Genomic DNA, 16,340 nt, shown 5'->3' with positions numbered 1-16,340 from the left:
GTGTGCGGGGAGAGATAAAAGTTGAGAGAAAGAGAGCATTGTCGAGAGCGAAGAAGGGACGAGTGTTGTGCTGCTCTTGGCTCTTTTATGGGATCGTTGCGAGAGAATGCAGGACGCGACGGAAGTCGTGTTGTTTGGAGGGGGTGGGGGAACAGTGGACCGCCCAGATATCGCACTTGTTTCGATTATTCTTTAATAAACGAAGAAGATTTGGTATCCCAGTTCTCCTTTCAATCTTTCTTTCTCCCTACCCTCGATATCAATCTCTTCGACTCGATCCTCCAGCAGCAGCTGCTGCAACTCAGCTCTCAACAAATTGTTCTTTTGATTTTACCGTTCGTTAATCCCGAGCCTGGAGAGAGAAAAGGAGCAGCAACAGCATCGCCTCGGTCTACTCCAGACACTGCGAGCGTCCCTTTTATTGCCGCGCGTCCGAAGTGGACGTCGACGCCGTGTATAGAGCTATAGCTGCCCTCCTTTCTCTCTCTCTCTCTCTCTCTCTCTCTCTCTCTCTCTCTCTCTCTCTCTCTCTCTCTCTCAGCCAGCGATCGCCGCGCTATCCTCTGGGACGTTATAGGGGTATACGGCTCTCGACTCGCGAAAAGAGATTCGAGCTTCCACGTAGCAGTCGAGAGCCAAGTGAGAACGCCGCGATGAGCTAAGGGGAAGGAGCAGCGGCGGCGGCGGCAGTCGAGTGGACTCCGAGAGATAGAGATGGATGAATGGCCGCGCGATTTTCATTAATGAAGTGGCAGCCGCCGCCGTCGGCTCAACGGATTTCTCAAATTGTTATAAATGCGAGCGCTATCGGGGAGAATAATTGCTCCGCTCGTTGAGACGTCGGAGATGGAAAAATTAAAAGAACCTGTGTGGTGGCGGATAAATAGTAACGAAACGTCACGCGGTCGGCGTCATCCTTTTCCAATAACGCCCCGGCAATATACCGTCGTCGCCACCGCCCAGTTTTTATACACGTACACTCCAAAGCGACTCTTGGGTCGAAGCTGCGCCGCTTATTTCCCGCTGCACACATACACGGCAATCGGCGATAAAGGTGGATTACGTCGCGATCAATCTGGCTGTAGCCGGTGAAACTGTCGCTCTCTCTCTCTCTCTCTCTCTCTCTCTCCCTCCCTCTCTCTCTCGCGCGCGCGCGCGCGACCTGTACTGCCTTTTTGTCCCGCTTTTTCCGTTTTCTTTTTTCGAGAGCGCTTTTTACGGCCGCCGCTGCCACTCGCCCGAGAAATTACACTTTGAGAGCGGAGACAGCGACTCCGCTGCATATGACTGAACTGCTCGATGCGGGATGTTATGACACACTACTCGCGCGCGGCCTGTCGTTTAAATTGAAGGCCAGAGCTGAATTTTTCCATCGCGCTTTGAAACTGCTCTTCCATGCTTGCCCTCCTGTGTGCTGCTGGATGTAATATAGAATTGCGGTCAGTCGATTGAAAAATCGAAAGACGCGACGCGACGCGATTATTTCAGCGAAGCTAGTATAGAGGTGACTGACGTTTATTTTCGCACTAAAGAATCCGCGAGCAGCTAATATGCATACCTGCAAGATCGTATGTTACGGTTAATAGAGATTTAAAATTTAACGCGCGTTCTTAGAGCCTGCTTTAATGCGTCTATTAAATTCGAGATTTACACCTCCTCGCGCAAAACAACGAAACCGAAATAAGTTGAAAAAAAAACGAGAAAATAGAAGTTGCCATAGGCCTTGGCTGTGTCGCGTTGGGATATCTCCTCTCGAAACTCAATTAAGAGGAGGGAAATTCACGAGTGTTGCGAAGCTCTAAATAAACGCAACGAGATATTAGAATTCCGGAAGCGAATTTTGATAAATCCGCGGACGGAGCGCAAAGAAGAAGGTAGAATAGGGACGGCGATTCAAAATGCAGTGCGTAGCGTGACATTCGTAATTTTCTTTCTGCTTTTCTTAAACGCCGCGGAAGCACGAGCGTAATATGTCGAAAAAGTATGACTAATACAGCGAATGGAATAAATCTGTTCTGCGTGCTTACTTTTGGCAAACTTCCCGTTACTCTACAGCCGCGGCGGCAGCGGCGGAATCGTCGATGGAGAAAATACTGTTTCATGGTCGTTTGAATTATTTGCTTGACCTGTCATTGTAACGCGTGCGTCACGAAACGCTGCGAAAAGTTTAAATTGCATTTTTATCTTCTTATTACTCCTGTGTGTTCTTCGCCGGCACTTTTTTCCTTCGCTTCTCTCGCGCTGATGGAAGTTTATTAAAACTGCCTGATGTACATCCAAGTCGCTGCTCTTTCACATAAATTAAAAACACGCTGATGGCACTCGAGACCCGCGAGATCGTTGAAGACTTAAATGGATTGCCGCACACGAGAGAGAGAGAGAGAGCAGCTAATTGTTATTCTAAGCTTTATAAAATCCTACTGATGCGTTCATATTCCCAAGAGATTAATGATGTGCCTGCGAAGAGACACCATTACCCGCTGGAACTGTATTTCATCCCGTGCGCGCATACGAGAGATAGTAGCGCAACAACTGACCGCTTCCCTATGTAAAAATATTACAAAGTGTGATGAATGCTGATTACAGCGTGTCGTAAAGGGATTCAACCTCGTTGTGAAAACACGGCGAAAACGAAATTGAATAACACGTTCTCGCAAGCAAAGGACTCGAGGATTATTAAAAAAAAAGCACTCCTGATAAGCATCGGCCCCGCACGCGAGATAGGGCTTCGTCTCTCACGTCGCCGCCGCTAAGGAAGAAGAAACGTGGAAATTGCCGGTTCGGAGAGAGAAACGAATGGATTTTAAGGTAACGTACCCCGAGACGTGGCGCGGAGGCGAGCGAGCGTGTGTGTGTGAGGAGGGCATGCATGCGATCGCGCGCGCGGCGGCAGCGTGGGCATGACACGAAATCATAAGACTGAAATCCTGTAATACCACCTATATCTCCGGCATTATCCGGGCCGTGTATATCGGGGAAACGACCGCGGGAGTCTCCCGGCGGTCCCTTGTAATTAAACGTGGCATTATCGTCAGTTACGATGTTTAATTGCCTGCGCGAGCGCCATCTGCATTGAATCAGGGAGGGAATCTCGCTTCGACGTCGCGGCGCTACCTCCCCCTCTCCACACACACGCGCGCGCGCACACACACACGTACAGCAACGAACGGACAGTAGTAGACCACCTCCGGGCTTCGCAGCGGCGCACATCGTTCGAAGAGCGAAGAGAATCTGCATGAGGATAAACACTAGCAGGGAGCGACGCCTGTTCCCGAATAATTCCCCAAGAATTCATGGCCAGATAGACGCGCGTATGTGCAGAGAGAGAGAGAGAGAGAGAGAGAGAGAGAGAGAGAGAGAGAGAGAGAGAGAGAGAGAGAGAGAGAGAGAGAGAGAGAGAGAGAGAGAGAGAGAGAGAGAGCAGCAGCCAGCGTACGTATGCCGGTGTGTGCGTCTGGCCTACGCGAAGGAGAGTTGTTTACATGTGAATGCGTATGGTGCGGGACTACGCGCCACCAAGAGTATTTCACCTAGATGGACGAGCTTGGCTCCGTCCTTGTGTTTTGCGCCTGCCCACGAGAGCTTTGTTGTATATCCCGAGGATGATTTAGAACTCTCTCTCGCGCGCGCGCTCGCAGTGATTTTTGGTTCAGCTCGCGCGTGTATTGTGGCGGAAAAACCGACGGAGCTCGTGCTAAATCTATGGCTCTCGCTCGTTTTTGTCCTCCGAAAAGATACGAAGACTGTCGTATTCATGCGCGGCTCGCTCGACAATGGAATATTTACCGCGGGCGCGATTGTTACAAAACGAGGTGAAAACTGCGACGCTTTCGGTGCGTTTAATGATCGAACTGCGTCCCCCTCTCGCGTAGACGGGCAAAAGATGACAGACATTCGGTGACGAGCGTAAGAGGGAAGCGCGCGCGCTCAGTGTATGTTATACGACCACGAAATTACAAGAGTCAAAGTGTACTGCTGATGCTTTGACGGTTTTACCGCTTCGAAACGACCCTCTCAACCGTTGTAATTCGGCCACGGTAAATATAGTTGAAACATCGTAAAAACCTGCACACACACAGCCTTTCAAGTGCTTCGACCGTGATTATTGTTTTTCTTTTCAATTCTCAAATTCTTCTGGAGCAAAAAAGAGCCTTCCGAGCTCTAGAAATAATAGCGCTTTAAGCACGCGACGAGATATTTAATAAAACGGATCTCCCTGCAAGTTCGACACAAAGAGCTGTGTGCTCGGCGCGGGAGATAATGAAAATTCAAATACGCGCCTCCGAAAATAACGACGGCGCTTTAGAGTCCCGATCCTCTACTCGCTATATTAAAAGTATATAAAAACTTCTTCGTCTGTGCAAATCGCTCAGAAGCACGACGCTCGTCGGCGGCCGAGGGGGTGGATGTTTATTACGCGAAATAAAGATTTCTGTCGCGTACGAAGTAACTGGAGAGCGCCCAAAAAAAAGAGAGAGTCGCCGGTGATGCGCGGACTGCCTAATAATGTCGGGAATTCTAATTGAGCGTTATTTTTCACGATGCTCGACGTTTCTTTTCCATAAATCTGTCGCATAAACGAAATGGAGTATCTGCTGAAATTTACATAGATCATTCCTGCGCGCGGCTTAGAATTAACGTCGCTCCTCGATGAAACATCGCCTGCATTAGTTCAAACTGCGCTACTGCTAGCGTTTATTGCTTATATTTACTGAAAATAGAACATACTCGAAAAAGCGCGTACAAGCGTAAACGCATATTAATCTAACTCGTTTCTAGAGCAGCATTCAAAATTTTGTTTCGAAAACCAACCATCGCTTTGCACACTTCCAGTAGAAATGATGAGAGATGATAATTAAGGAAACGACCTGAATTCCCGTGAATAGGAATTACATGCGTGGAGAAAGGCTGTTTTTACACCGGTGAGACGGATGACACAGCGAATTGAAGATGCACCACAACACTAGAACATTCTCTCTAAATCTGTTCGAGTGATTTTTTCACTCTAAAAAAGAGTAGTTCATAGAATGACTCGCCTTCGAGTGAAAACTATGAAGTCCCTATCTATAGGTTACTCGTTGTAGAGTGATTTCTATTGACTTTGTTCGATCACTCTTTAAAGAGTAAGCCACTTGATAAGGAGCCCTCTCTTCGTCAACACGTGCTTCGTTAGAAAATGTGCAAAAGTGTTTGTTGCAGTATTTTTAACAATATAGGATGTCGACAATGATATCAAAGTTGCCTGAGGCGAGATGAAAATATATATTTACGATTCGTATGTACATACATATATGTGTATACGTATGCAATGTGCATGTATACTTGCATACTATATAAAGAAGTTAGGTTAGGACATTAACAATAATAACAAATACTTTGTGTTTTTAGAAAACTTTAGATGCGCGTAATGCTCTAGACTCCAACATTTTTTATCATCTCGAATGTAATTGCAATACCTAACCTCAACCATAACCTGCAAATTTAAAATCACCCTACCCATGGCAAAGAGTGAAAATATCACTCTTTTCAAAAGTTAGGAATTACTCGAAGCCAAGTGACTCAATTTTGGCGGAAAGCTTAGAGTGATTTATCACTGGTTTAGAGTGATTTTTCTCTCTAAGAGATTTAGAGAGCACGTCACTCGTCCGGTATAGTTTACATCAGGCGTTTTGAAAAGCCTTCATTAAGGCGAGTCGAACCACACCTCTCGCGTTCTACTTCAGTATAAACTTTGCATCGCCAAGCAAGACATCAATGGCTCGTTTCCACTCGGTTATTTGTAAGAGTTTCACCGACAGATAATTAACGAACCACCACTACGACCGCTGCCCTGGCAATAGAAACGCACTCTCGCTCCTTCTTTTAAATTAAAAAGCTGTCGGTTAAAGACGTCGGAATTATTTGCTTATTGTTTCAAGAGTCTTAATTGTACTCTCTTCCGCCGCGCGACGAAGCGACGGCTGCAGTGACACGTTTCTTCGAATAGTTTATAACGAGGGTATACAGTAAATTCCAGATCGCTGGACGTGCTTTATGCCATTGTTTATCGAATTGCGTTTCTTTTAGCTATGTTTTTGCCTTGCCAATTAAGAGCCAGTAAATAACAAGTCTTTCTCTAATTAGTATGCAGAAGCTGGAGAAAAGTATCCCTGATTGTTTCCACGAGAAATATCGAATATAAATGTATTTACAGTTCTATCAGTCGAAACATCGATATCTATACCTGTAAAACCTCGAAACACTCGACCCCCCCCCCCCTGCAGTGACCAAAGACGACACATAGCGCGCGCCTGCGTTCAGACAGGGCTCCGCGGTAAGCTAGTGCCGTCGGTGCCCTGGCGTGCGCGACGTACAGCTGGGGACAGAGACAGAACTTAGCCGCGCGCTTCTGAGTGCCACTGCCGCTGCTGGCAAACGACCGAGCGAGACAGAGAGGCCAAGAGGGCCGCCACCGTCGCCGGCAGCGGCGCAGCGCACGCGAAAGTGGTGTGAATGAGGGAGAGGGAGAGAGAGAGAGAGAGGGCCCGACGACGAGGAGGCCACGAGTCTGCTGCTGCTGCTGCTGCGCCGGGAAAAATCAATAGCGGCTCACCGCTCGGTGAGAGAGGAACCCAACCCACCTCAACCCTCTCGCTACCTCGCTCTCGAGCCTTATCTCGCTTCTCTTTCTCTGCAGCTCCGTCGTGATCGTTTTTCCTTTTGTTTTCGATATTCGACGAGTTTGTGTACGGCTTTATTCGAGATTTTCAGTTCGAGGTCGCCGCGTCGCGCGTGATTTTGTTCTCGAAGAGACGATTCTTGTACCAGGCTGATTTATAATCGCACAATAATCGACTCGCGTGATAATCGATCGGCTGTGCGCGCATACGCGTGTACGGGGCATTGAGATGCTCGCGCTGAAAAGTAGTAGGGCGAATTTTGAATGCAGTCCCGATATAGCGCCTATCTGAACTACCGAAACTAATTGGTCGCCGCGCTGCGAGGGCCACTCGAAGATAAGACGTTTTTTATTGATGCTTTTCGCTCTTTGAAGTGAAGTCTCGTTAACAAGTTATCAGAAATTTATCGAATACCGCGCGACAGGAACGTTTAAAAATTGCAAGGGCTCGAATAACACTTTACGGAATAATTAGAAAATCGAGCAGCGTTGAAAAAAAGTTTCCATGACCTAGCATATCCAAGTACGCATTCCTATGGGGCGAAAAGCATTTGATTATCATGCGCGATATAAGGTCAAGGGTGATCCGACAATTTATGTCAGTAGCAGCAGCAGCAGCGTTATTCGAGCGCGGGGGCGAAACAACAGAGAGAAGGGAAAGTATCATTCCACGAATTTCCAGAATATTTATCCTTCTCTCATTCGTTTTTGCTTGCGCTCGTTTGAATCATATCGTCCGTGCACCGAGCCTTTTTTAATTATTTTACGTGCGCAAAGTGCGATCACGAAAAACGAACGATTTCAAACGCGATTTAACAATAAAGAGCGCTGCTTTTTATTAAAAATTCACACGGTTTTATTGCGATTTTTCGCTTCACAAAACTAGTAACTTCTTTCCGAACTCGAATGAATAAATAAACAATTTATTATCAGAGTTCTGAATAAATAAACTACTGTGCAAATCAATTCGCTGCGCCTGTTGTATTATTAAACAAACATCCGCGTCTATGTGAAAGATAGCCATTTTGTGCGCAAGTGTATAACTTGTTGATTAACGCGAAGCAGGCAGCAACAGCAACAACAAATAATACTTCAATCAGTCGTTTCGCAGCTCCGTTTTGTGTTTCATGAATAATTTATCAGCGATATGCACTTAAGGTGCGCTTGTTTGCATGCGTGTCGTTTTGTAAAATCTATCGTGAAACGTTGCAATTAAAAAATCATTATCATAATGCGCGGTATGAAATAATCATTGCCGAGGCAAAGGGTAAATGTCCCGTTCCTCGAACGTTGACATTGTGCTATAAGTATAATAAGGCAAGGCAGTAATTGCAAGCATGATTAATGAGCGAAATTAATATTACACGATCGTGCTAAATCAAATTAATAATAAATATTAATGTTTGATTTAACCCATTTGTCCACAGCGTTTTACGCTAATTGCTGATAATGAATACATGGTTATATTTGACGCAAATGTCGAGCAACTTCATTAATCTACTGCTCTCATATTAATTATAACAGTTGTACGAAATTCGCGAAGGACTGTTAAAACGCAAACTAAAAGGCTCGGCTGACCTTGTCTCGAGACCTCGAAACCTGTCGTTCAAGTGCACGTCAGCAGCAAGAAAAGGAAGTAACGTCCGTATTAAACAAATGCAATCTCCCGCGTGAACGAACGAAAGACTGCAACAAGAGCAGCAGCAGTCGTACGCATGCACACGCGGGGGACTGGCTTGTCCTACAAGTGTTTCCGACGTGCCACTACATAGCCGGAATTTGAATACAATGAGCTGTTTTGAATTTTTATCGAGGCGCGATTGGCCGCCACGCTGCGGCTCGGATGCAAATTTCCGCGCGCCAATTAAACCTTATAGTTGAACTTGGCTGCGCTCTCCACCTCGCGATATTCTGCGCGAGTATGCACGGAATAGCGAAATTTGTACGTTTAACGGTGCGCCATTGTTCGCTCACACACGGAGCTTTCTTCGCTCGGCGAAAAATTTTCCGTGCGAAAACGCGCGCGTCGAATTCCTGCATCGATTGTCAATGCTGCATCCTGCGGGATGTATTAAATTACATTTTTCACGGGGATTATTTTCTTGTGTTTTCCAAACTGGGGTTCAATTTTCATGCGAAATATATCCCAAGCAAAATGTAGACTCACCTTTTTTGAAAATCCAATCCGATCGAATTCGTTTGTTTTCGCGATTACAAAGATAAAAAAAAACTGTTGCTCGCTTCTATTTGTTTGCGAATTTTCACGCGCCCGTTTATTGGAAACAAGATATATCGGTCCGTTTTTTATTTTAATTGGATTGAAAATGGAGTTCGGCCATCGCTGCTTCACTTCCTAAAAGAGGAGTGATTTCGAATTTGACCCAAAGGGTATTAGAGAGAAGAAATTGATTTAAATTGCGTACGCCGGATTGCAAGCAATCGATTTTTGAAGCTTCGACGCGAGTCCGTTACATGGCGCAATGAGCTTAAAGCGCAACTATGTAAAATAATTGTGTAAAATAAAAAATTATCTAAAAAGAAAATAATTTCAATCGTTTATTTATCAGAAAAAAGGTTCTCTTAGCAACAAGGAAACAAATAACTGCAAGCGCTTCTATATCCCGCTGCGCTTTTCTCTGCGCGAGCAAAGAGCTTTGACTGGAACTTTACTACACCGTAAAAGCTTTCTATATGCTTCCGCAGTCTACAGAATTATACTTGACCGTCGTTCGATCGGCCTCGATTTCCTATATTTCTCGATGCCGTAAAAGAATAACCGAACAAGATTATTCCGTACATTATATGCCACCCCAGAGACTTACGATTTTTACTCTCCTCCCGGAACTAAAAGCTGCACGAATCCTCGATAAATAGAAATAGCATCGGTACGATGTACAATTTTTTTTACTCTCGGCGCGCTTTAAAATCTCCGGGAATAAAATTGTCGAACTCATGCACGCGTGTCGAAGTACGTATTCACGATTACGTGCTGGAAAAATTGCGAGAACACAGCTGCTGCAAAATTAATGCTCGCGGCTACGTATACAGGGCCCAGAGGATCCGCACGGTTGAATGGCTCGCGCGCACGAAGCAGCGAGAGAGAAGTCAGAGAAGTGCAAAAACGGGGAGGTCGTAGAAAGGCAAACAAGTGAAGATATAAAATAAGAAAGACGACGACGCGCGCACACGAAGACAGAGAAATGCTCCTCTGCAGCAGCTATACACACACTACGGAACCAATCGACGTATACACATGCGCGACGACGACGACGACGACGACGACAACGGCCAAAGGTTCACGCGCCGCGTCCGTCCGTCTGTCCGCTGCAGCACTATGCCGGACATTAATTATGCAACGCTCAATTTAGCTGCCGCAAAATGGACATTCGCGTAGTCTCTCTCACTCGAAGAGGAGGAGGAGGAGGAGGAGGGAGGTGTCCACGGCTCGAGTAAATTTACTGTCCACCCGTAAACTTGAAGCTCTCTCTCTCTCTCTCTCTCTCTCTCTCTCGCTCGCTCGCAGTACAGAGTCTGAATAGGTGCGCGCCAGCGAGTAAACTCGAAGAAAGGCCGGTGTCGTCGAGTACCTCGCTGCGCGCGCGCCGGAACTGAACTTACTTGTACGAGAGCTGTCCGTGATTGACACTTGGAATTATCGACTCACCTGGAACAAACAAAAAAGAAGACATATTAATAATTTCAATCGGCTTAAGAGACCTACTTAAAATTAACCGTCCGCATAATCGCCGTGTAACGGGCAAACAAATAAATGAAGTTCCGCATCTAATTAAAGCGCGACGACGTAAACAGCGCAGCAGCGGTGGCGGCGAAGAAACAAATGACGGCGATAATTCCACCCCCGTCTCCGAGCCAGTGCAAAAATTATCCTCACCAATCTATCTCCCCGGCATATCTCAGCAGCAACGCCGCGGCTGCATTTATATTATCCGCGCGCTATACATCGCATTATAACCGACGCGCCGACGGAAAGTGGCGTGTTAAATGAAAATTTATCCGCGAATTTAACGCTCGCTGCCGCGCACAGGGCACGCGGCGCGAAGAAAGAACGGGAAATAAAAATCGCGCGCGCTCGCTTCGGAGAGAGAGAGAGAGAGAGAGAGAGAGACGCGCACGCGACGACCGCACAGGGTAATCCTCTTTTCTCCGCGCAGATTATAGAGAGTGAGAGAGCGAGAGTATAAGAGAGCTAAGAGGCCAGAGACACGCTGATAATGAAAAGGTAATTTATGTCGGGAGCGCGGCGCGGCGTGTACGTCTCCGTGTTCGACGATAAGCCAAGCAAGAGAAAGAGAGAGAGAGAGAGAGAGAGAGAGAGAGAGAGAGAGAGAGAGAGAGAGGGGGCTGTGATCATCCCGAGGCGATAGATATCGCGCTCTATAGAGTATACGGGTCGTTTCGGCTGGCGCGCGAGAGCTCCCTTTTCGTGTTATACGCGAGTCGACGACGACTACCAGCACACACTATGCGTTTGTTTGCTCGGATGTAATTCGTTATGCGAGTGTGTATCGGTGGCAGCTACGCTGTCGGATGTACTCGCGGGGCACAATCGCGCTGCTGCTGTATTTTTTGCCTCTGCTCTCTGCGCCGAGCGAGAGAGACTGGTTTTGCAACTATTCTCGGCGCGCTTGCCTTTTCAGTGATTTAGCTTGTGGACTGCGAATTCCGTCGTTGTTGTTGTTGTTGTTGTTGCTAGTGCAGACAGAAACTACGTTTGGATTTACCGCTCAACTCTGCGCGCACACGGATATGATGATCGTTCATTTCACTTTCCGCCGAAACGTGTTATCGACAGCTTTTATACGCACAATGCAAATGAACATATAGCAAACGTGTACAATAACGCAACGCTGATCTCTTCAATCTGTTGCGGGGATTACGAGCAGAGCGAGAGGATAATCGCGAGACATCTTCGTTAAGTTAACACCGTATGCAGCTTCTGTCACACGGCGGCATCTCGTATAATAAGACGGGCGCGACTAATATCGAAGCCGGGCCGCTCCGCTCTTGCTTTACTGCTGCCTCGAGTATGGTATAAGGCGTTAGGCACGACGCGCGGAATTTCAGCTGCCTCCACTAGCGCCCCAGCGTAAAGATGCGAAATTAAACGCAGTGTTGATGCTCCGCTTGTGCTTGGAAGGGGATTGCAGAGTTTATTCGGCGCTCTATTTCCAATTTCGGTCTTCATACGTTTTTGCATTATTGGATTCCCTCTGCATCTCTCACCCCGCGAGTACACTGCAGCACACACACGTATGCGATCGTCAACAATAAACAAAGCAGATATACACACAACGCGTGCGTTTGACGACCGACTGCTGGCGGACAAAGCGCAAGCGCAAAACAAACGCGAGCCTCTCCTCTATACACCGCGAAGCCTATACACAGCATAGTCGCAGCGCATCAGTTCTGGGAGTGACAGTATAGACGATGGGGCATCGCGCGGATGATCGAAAAAGTGCGTCGCCGATTGGTTTTTTTTTTTTTTTTTTTTTCATACCGGAATAATCCTTCGGCCTCTCAGAGCCCGACGATTAGCAGTTCATATGTACACGTCGCGATGTATCGACGCGGCGATGGACAGACGGCTGCAGCAGCGCGACGTAGTAATCACCGCGAGCGCACTCGCACCGGAAATAAGGTGTACGCTTAGCTGCGCGGCATGTGCAATATTGCGCCATCGGGTATTATATGGCCGTGTGTGTACACACGAGGATATACTCTAAGCTCGCGTATGCGTGCGCGAGTGTATAGGCGCAGGAGCGCGCGCTAATGGAATTTCAGCGCACCGAACTCTCTCTCTCTCTCTCTCTCTCTCTCTCTCTCTCTCTCTGTTTTCTTTAAACAACCCGCGGCTATAAATAAAATAGCCGCTCGCGGGAGGAGGAGTGCGCGTTCTTGCGCGCGAAATGATACGCATCGCCTCTCCATCATCCTTTTTTTTTCACGCGAAAGCCATTCGAGTAATTTCGCACGTTATTATTTTAACCTGTTGCGTTCGACGATATCGCTGTAACGAAAGGCGAATTCCACTATACGCTGTAATCGTACAGCAGTGCTTCAGCTGGCTCTTCCGCAGCAGCCACTTGAAAATCGGATTTTTCACAAGACGACGAGGCTCTTCCGCGTCTCTTAAAATACACGCTCTCGCTCCGTGTCACGCTCTTCCCTCCCCCTATCCCTCTCTTGTCTCTATCTCTGTCGGGCTCTCTGTGCGTCCGGGTTCATTCCGCCGCTGAAGCGTCACTTTCCGCTAATGCAGCGAGGCCCGTGACAGCGGCAACGTCGTCGTCGGCGTCTTCTTCGTCGCTGCCAGCGTCGTGCCTGTCAGGCGCTCGTCACGCTTTGCCGAACCTCGGCGCGCTAATGTACCGGAGGCTACCGCCGCTCTATACACGTGTACATGTAGCGCGCGGATCTGTGTCGCGCGTGAGCTCTCTCTCTCTCTCTCTCTCTCTCGTCTCCCGATGTTTCTAGCAAATTTGACAAAATAATCTCTTCCGCGCGCGCCGGCTCAGATTTTAACTCGCGCGAGAACGCGTTTTTGGTTTTAGAATGGTTCCAAGATTTTTCATTGCGGGTTTTGCGGAGCTGTGCGAACGGCGATTTCGATTGCGCAAACTGAATTCCGAAAAGCAGCCTGGGAAAAAGAAAGTGTTTTCTAACGTATAGGCTGTCTGTCTCCTGACAAGTTTGCAAAGGAAACTCACGTTCGACATTTTTTCATTGAAAAGGGGAAAGAAAAAAAACTCCGGTTACTACTGATAAAGCAATGGAAATTATACGGTTTCTATGTACAAGCCAGCCCGCGTAAAAACGAAAGCGGTTTAGCAGATTACATCAACGATCGCATACGTATCGGGGCAGCGCGGCGGGAATTTCGAATTCAATAATTTGCGAAATTGTTATGCAACTCCCGCCCACTGCCGGCGAATACGCGGCTCGAAATAAACTATTTATGCTGTATCAATATCCAGAGCTGAATAAAATATAGGAAAGCTCTACAGCGGCAGCAGCGGTATCTCTGAAAATGCATTCCGCCATTCTATTTAGATATACACTCGGCGAGCGTATGCTCGCGTACGAAAATAAAAAAAATCGATGCATCCGTCTCTGCAAAACACGTCCACTACGCGGCCAACGGTCGAACAGGAAAAAAAAATACACGTTTTTCCAATATCAGCCTGCGCACAGAGAGAAAGACCGACTGACCACGTTTTCGCCACGTGTGCCATTGAACCTGAGAAAGCGAGCTCGCGCTAATTATTCATAATATAAAGGACGCGGACGCGCGAGTGTTTCCTTTGGCGGCAAAGAGCGCCGGCTTAATCTAATCGCGCGCACTGCCCATTATGAGCGAATGGCGCACTTCGGCGGATTTAATTACGGAGTCGCATTAACGAGCTCGCGGCGCGCGCGTAGCCGCGCACACGGCGTTATGCGTCGCACGGTTACGGAACATTTAATCGCCGCACGGATAGTGCGTAAATGTTATGCAACGGAGAGTAGAGGCACTCGAGAGTGAGCTATACGTGGGCTGCTGCAGCCTATTAGTCCTGCGGACTGTCGGCAGGATCGACGAGCGTGTCGCGTTCGTTGTTTATTCTGCGCGATACCGCCCTGCGAATGTCGAACGTGACGATGCTTGATTTTTCTCCTCGAAAAACAGTGGCGCATCGATGAACCGCGGGTGAGCATTTTTCACGCGGATTGCTGCGGTATAGCGCGCGGTTTCGATTTTCAGCAAGTTTAATCGAGAGTACCTTTGTGTTAGAATCGTGTGCGAGCATAGATAAATGGGTTTATTACCGCCTGCTTTGTATTGCAGTTGTGGACACGATTGAAATCGCGTTTGTTGAGTGCTGTAATATCGTTATTCATACAGCACGTACAGGGCAGTTGGTAAAAGAAAGAGACGCGCGCACAGCATCTTCTATCGCGCAGCAATGGATCACTCCGCGAGTACAGAGTTCCCTCCGAGGTCCGCGCTTTTGAAAATCGTCGACCGACGCCGTCTCAAAATTATATAGATATACTCTGCATGCGAGTAAATCGCGGCACTGCGCAGAGCAAACATTACGCGAAAAATAAAGAAAGTCGACCTATAAATAATCGCACACCTTCGTACAGCAGATAGGCGTCGGTTCGACGACTCGTCATCTCCTGGACCAAGCGACTCCTGGTGCTCGCTTACGCTCTCCTCCCATCCTTCCTTCCCTTCTCTCTTCAACCGCCATTTTTTTCCCGAACCTTCGATGCAGGAGATTGACATCGTCGTTGTCTCGTTTCACAAAAAACGCAAAAACACTCGAAGCATCGAAACCTCGCGAAAGCGACGCCTCGAATCACACCGATGCACTGACTAAACTTTTTACGCACACGGTATACTCACTGATGTTAATACGGGCCTATATAAGTAGACGGATAAATAAACGGACTCACGAAGACTCGACATATCCAACGCAGCGTGAGCCCTCCGTGAGACTGGCGAGTCTGACTTTTTCCGCGCGACGCCGGCTAATGCTGCCGGGCCGAAATTCCAAGAAGTCCCGCCCCCCCGAGCTCAAGTGGCTTCGCTTACTGTTTTTACTTCCTTGCGAATGTTTTGACGATTCGTACTTGGCGAAAATCGTAGAATTCACAGTTGATCGCTTGCGACGACAAATCTTGTCTTTATTTACACGCGTTTGGTTTTTAACGAGTTTTGTTGAAAAAATTGCGTAGTTCCTCAGTCAGCCGCCGACGGAAGTGCAGGGCGCTGCAGTCTCTGTACCTACTTTTTTAACTTTGGCATTTCTATACTGGCAGTACTGGCTGACTGGTCGCGGATGCTCTGTTTGGAGGTTCACCACGGACAAGTGTTCGCTAACAAAGCTGAGTCGACGTATCTCTCAACTGCTACGAGTTTCCGCAGTGTCGCGTGTGAAATTTCTGGGTGTTCCATCTCAACCGTCGAATCCGTAATACAAGCGTATCGACTCATCAAAGTCAATTTTTTCACGCCTCACGGTATAAACTCACGTAGCCTCTCCAACAAGTAGGTGTAAAAGCGCATGTGTAAGCCCCGATCAAAGCCATCTCCTCTATCGACGTCAGGAAAGTTTCGCTCGCGAGCACAATACAACCTGCAGTCCTCGCTCTTTCTCTCTCTCTCTCTCGGCCGCAAACGTCGCCGATGCACCTGGTTGAACTCTCGCGTCGCGCAAATGCCAATTACCATTTACATATCCACAATGGCCACGAGCACACACACTCTCTCTCTCTCTCTCTCTCCCTCTCGGTGCGATAAAGAGACACGAGGCTCGCTCTCGCGCTCGTAATTCATCCGCGCGAAACCTGTGATTTTCCTCGCTCGGCTCGCGAACTTGAACTCTCCTTTAAGAGCTTGTAAAGCTGGTCTCTACAGGAACACAGACGTGCATGTGCACTGCCCAATTCTTTCACCGTCGTGCGCGCGGCAGTCATATCGGCAGTGGTACGATTTATGGCTGATTGTTTTGAGAGGACGTTTTAAGCGGAATCTCGCGTTTTTACACTGGTGATCTGCGGGCGGAGGGGGGGGGGAGGCATCGCTCGCTCCGCTGATTTACGGCATCGACGCGCGCGCGCGGGGGGGAACAAAGAAACGCGTACATGCATCGTGTGTCTGTATTTATGCGAGTCG

The 16,340-nt window shown here is 47.9% G+C and overlaps 1 protein-coding gene across 21 annotated transcripts in view; it reads right to left on the bottom strand.

The window, feature by feature from the left end:
• Positions 1-16,340, bottom strand: part of LOC100122401 (RNA-binding protein Musashi homolog Rbp6) — a 542,632-nt gene that overhangs the window by 503,726 nt on the left and 22,566 nt on the right. Inside the window, exon 1 of one of the 21 annotated variants that reach the window (XM_032596998.1) lies at positions 14,797-15,159. The exons of 19 other annotated variants lie outside the window; for them this stretch is intronic. In XM_032596998.1, the coding sequence (XP_032452889.1) occupies positions 14,797-14,836 (40 nt within the window). In that variant the 5' untranslated portion in view covers positions 14,837-15,159. Of the gene's footprint in view, positions 1-14,796; positions 15,160-16,340 lie in introns of those variants that run through there. One more of the 21 variants, XM_031923213.1, reaches the window with a different exon arrangement.

Source organism: Nasonia vitripennis, chromosome 2 (genome assembly GCF_009193385.2).
Source record: "Nasonia vitripennis strain AsymCx chromosome 2, Nvit_psr_1.1, whole genome shotgun sequence".
Classification (NCBI taxonomy): Eukaryota; Metazoa; Arthropoda; class Insecta; order Hymenoptera; family Pteromalidae; genus Nasonia; species Nasonia vitripennis.
Note: the sequence above shows the minus strand (reverse complement) of the source record. Positions and strands in the feature narration are given on the sequence as shown.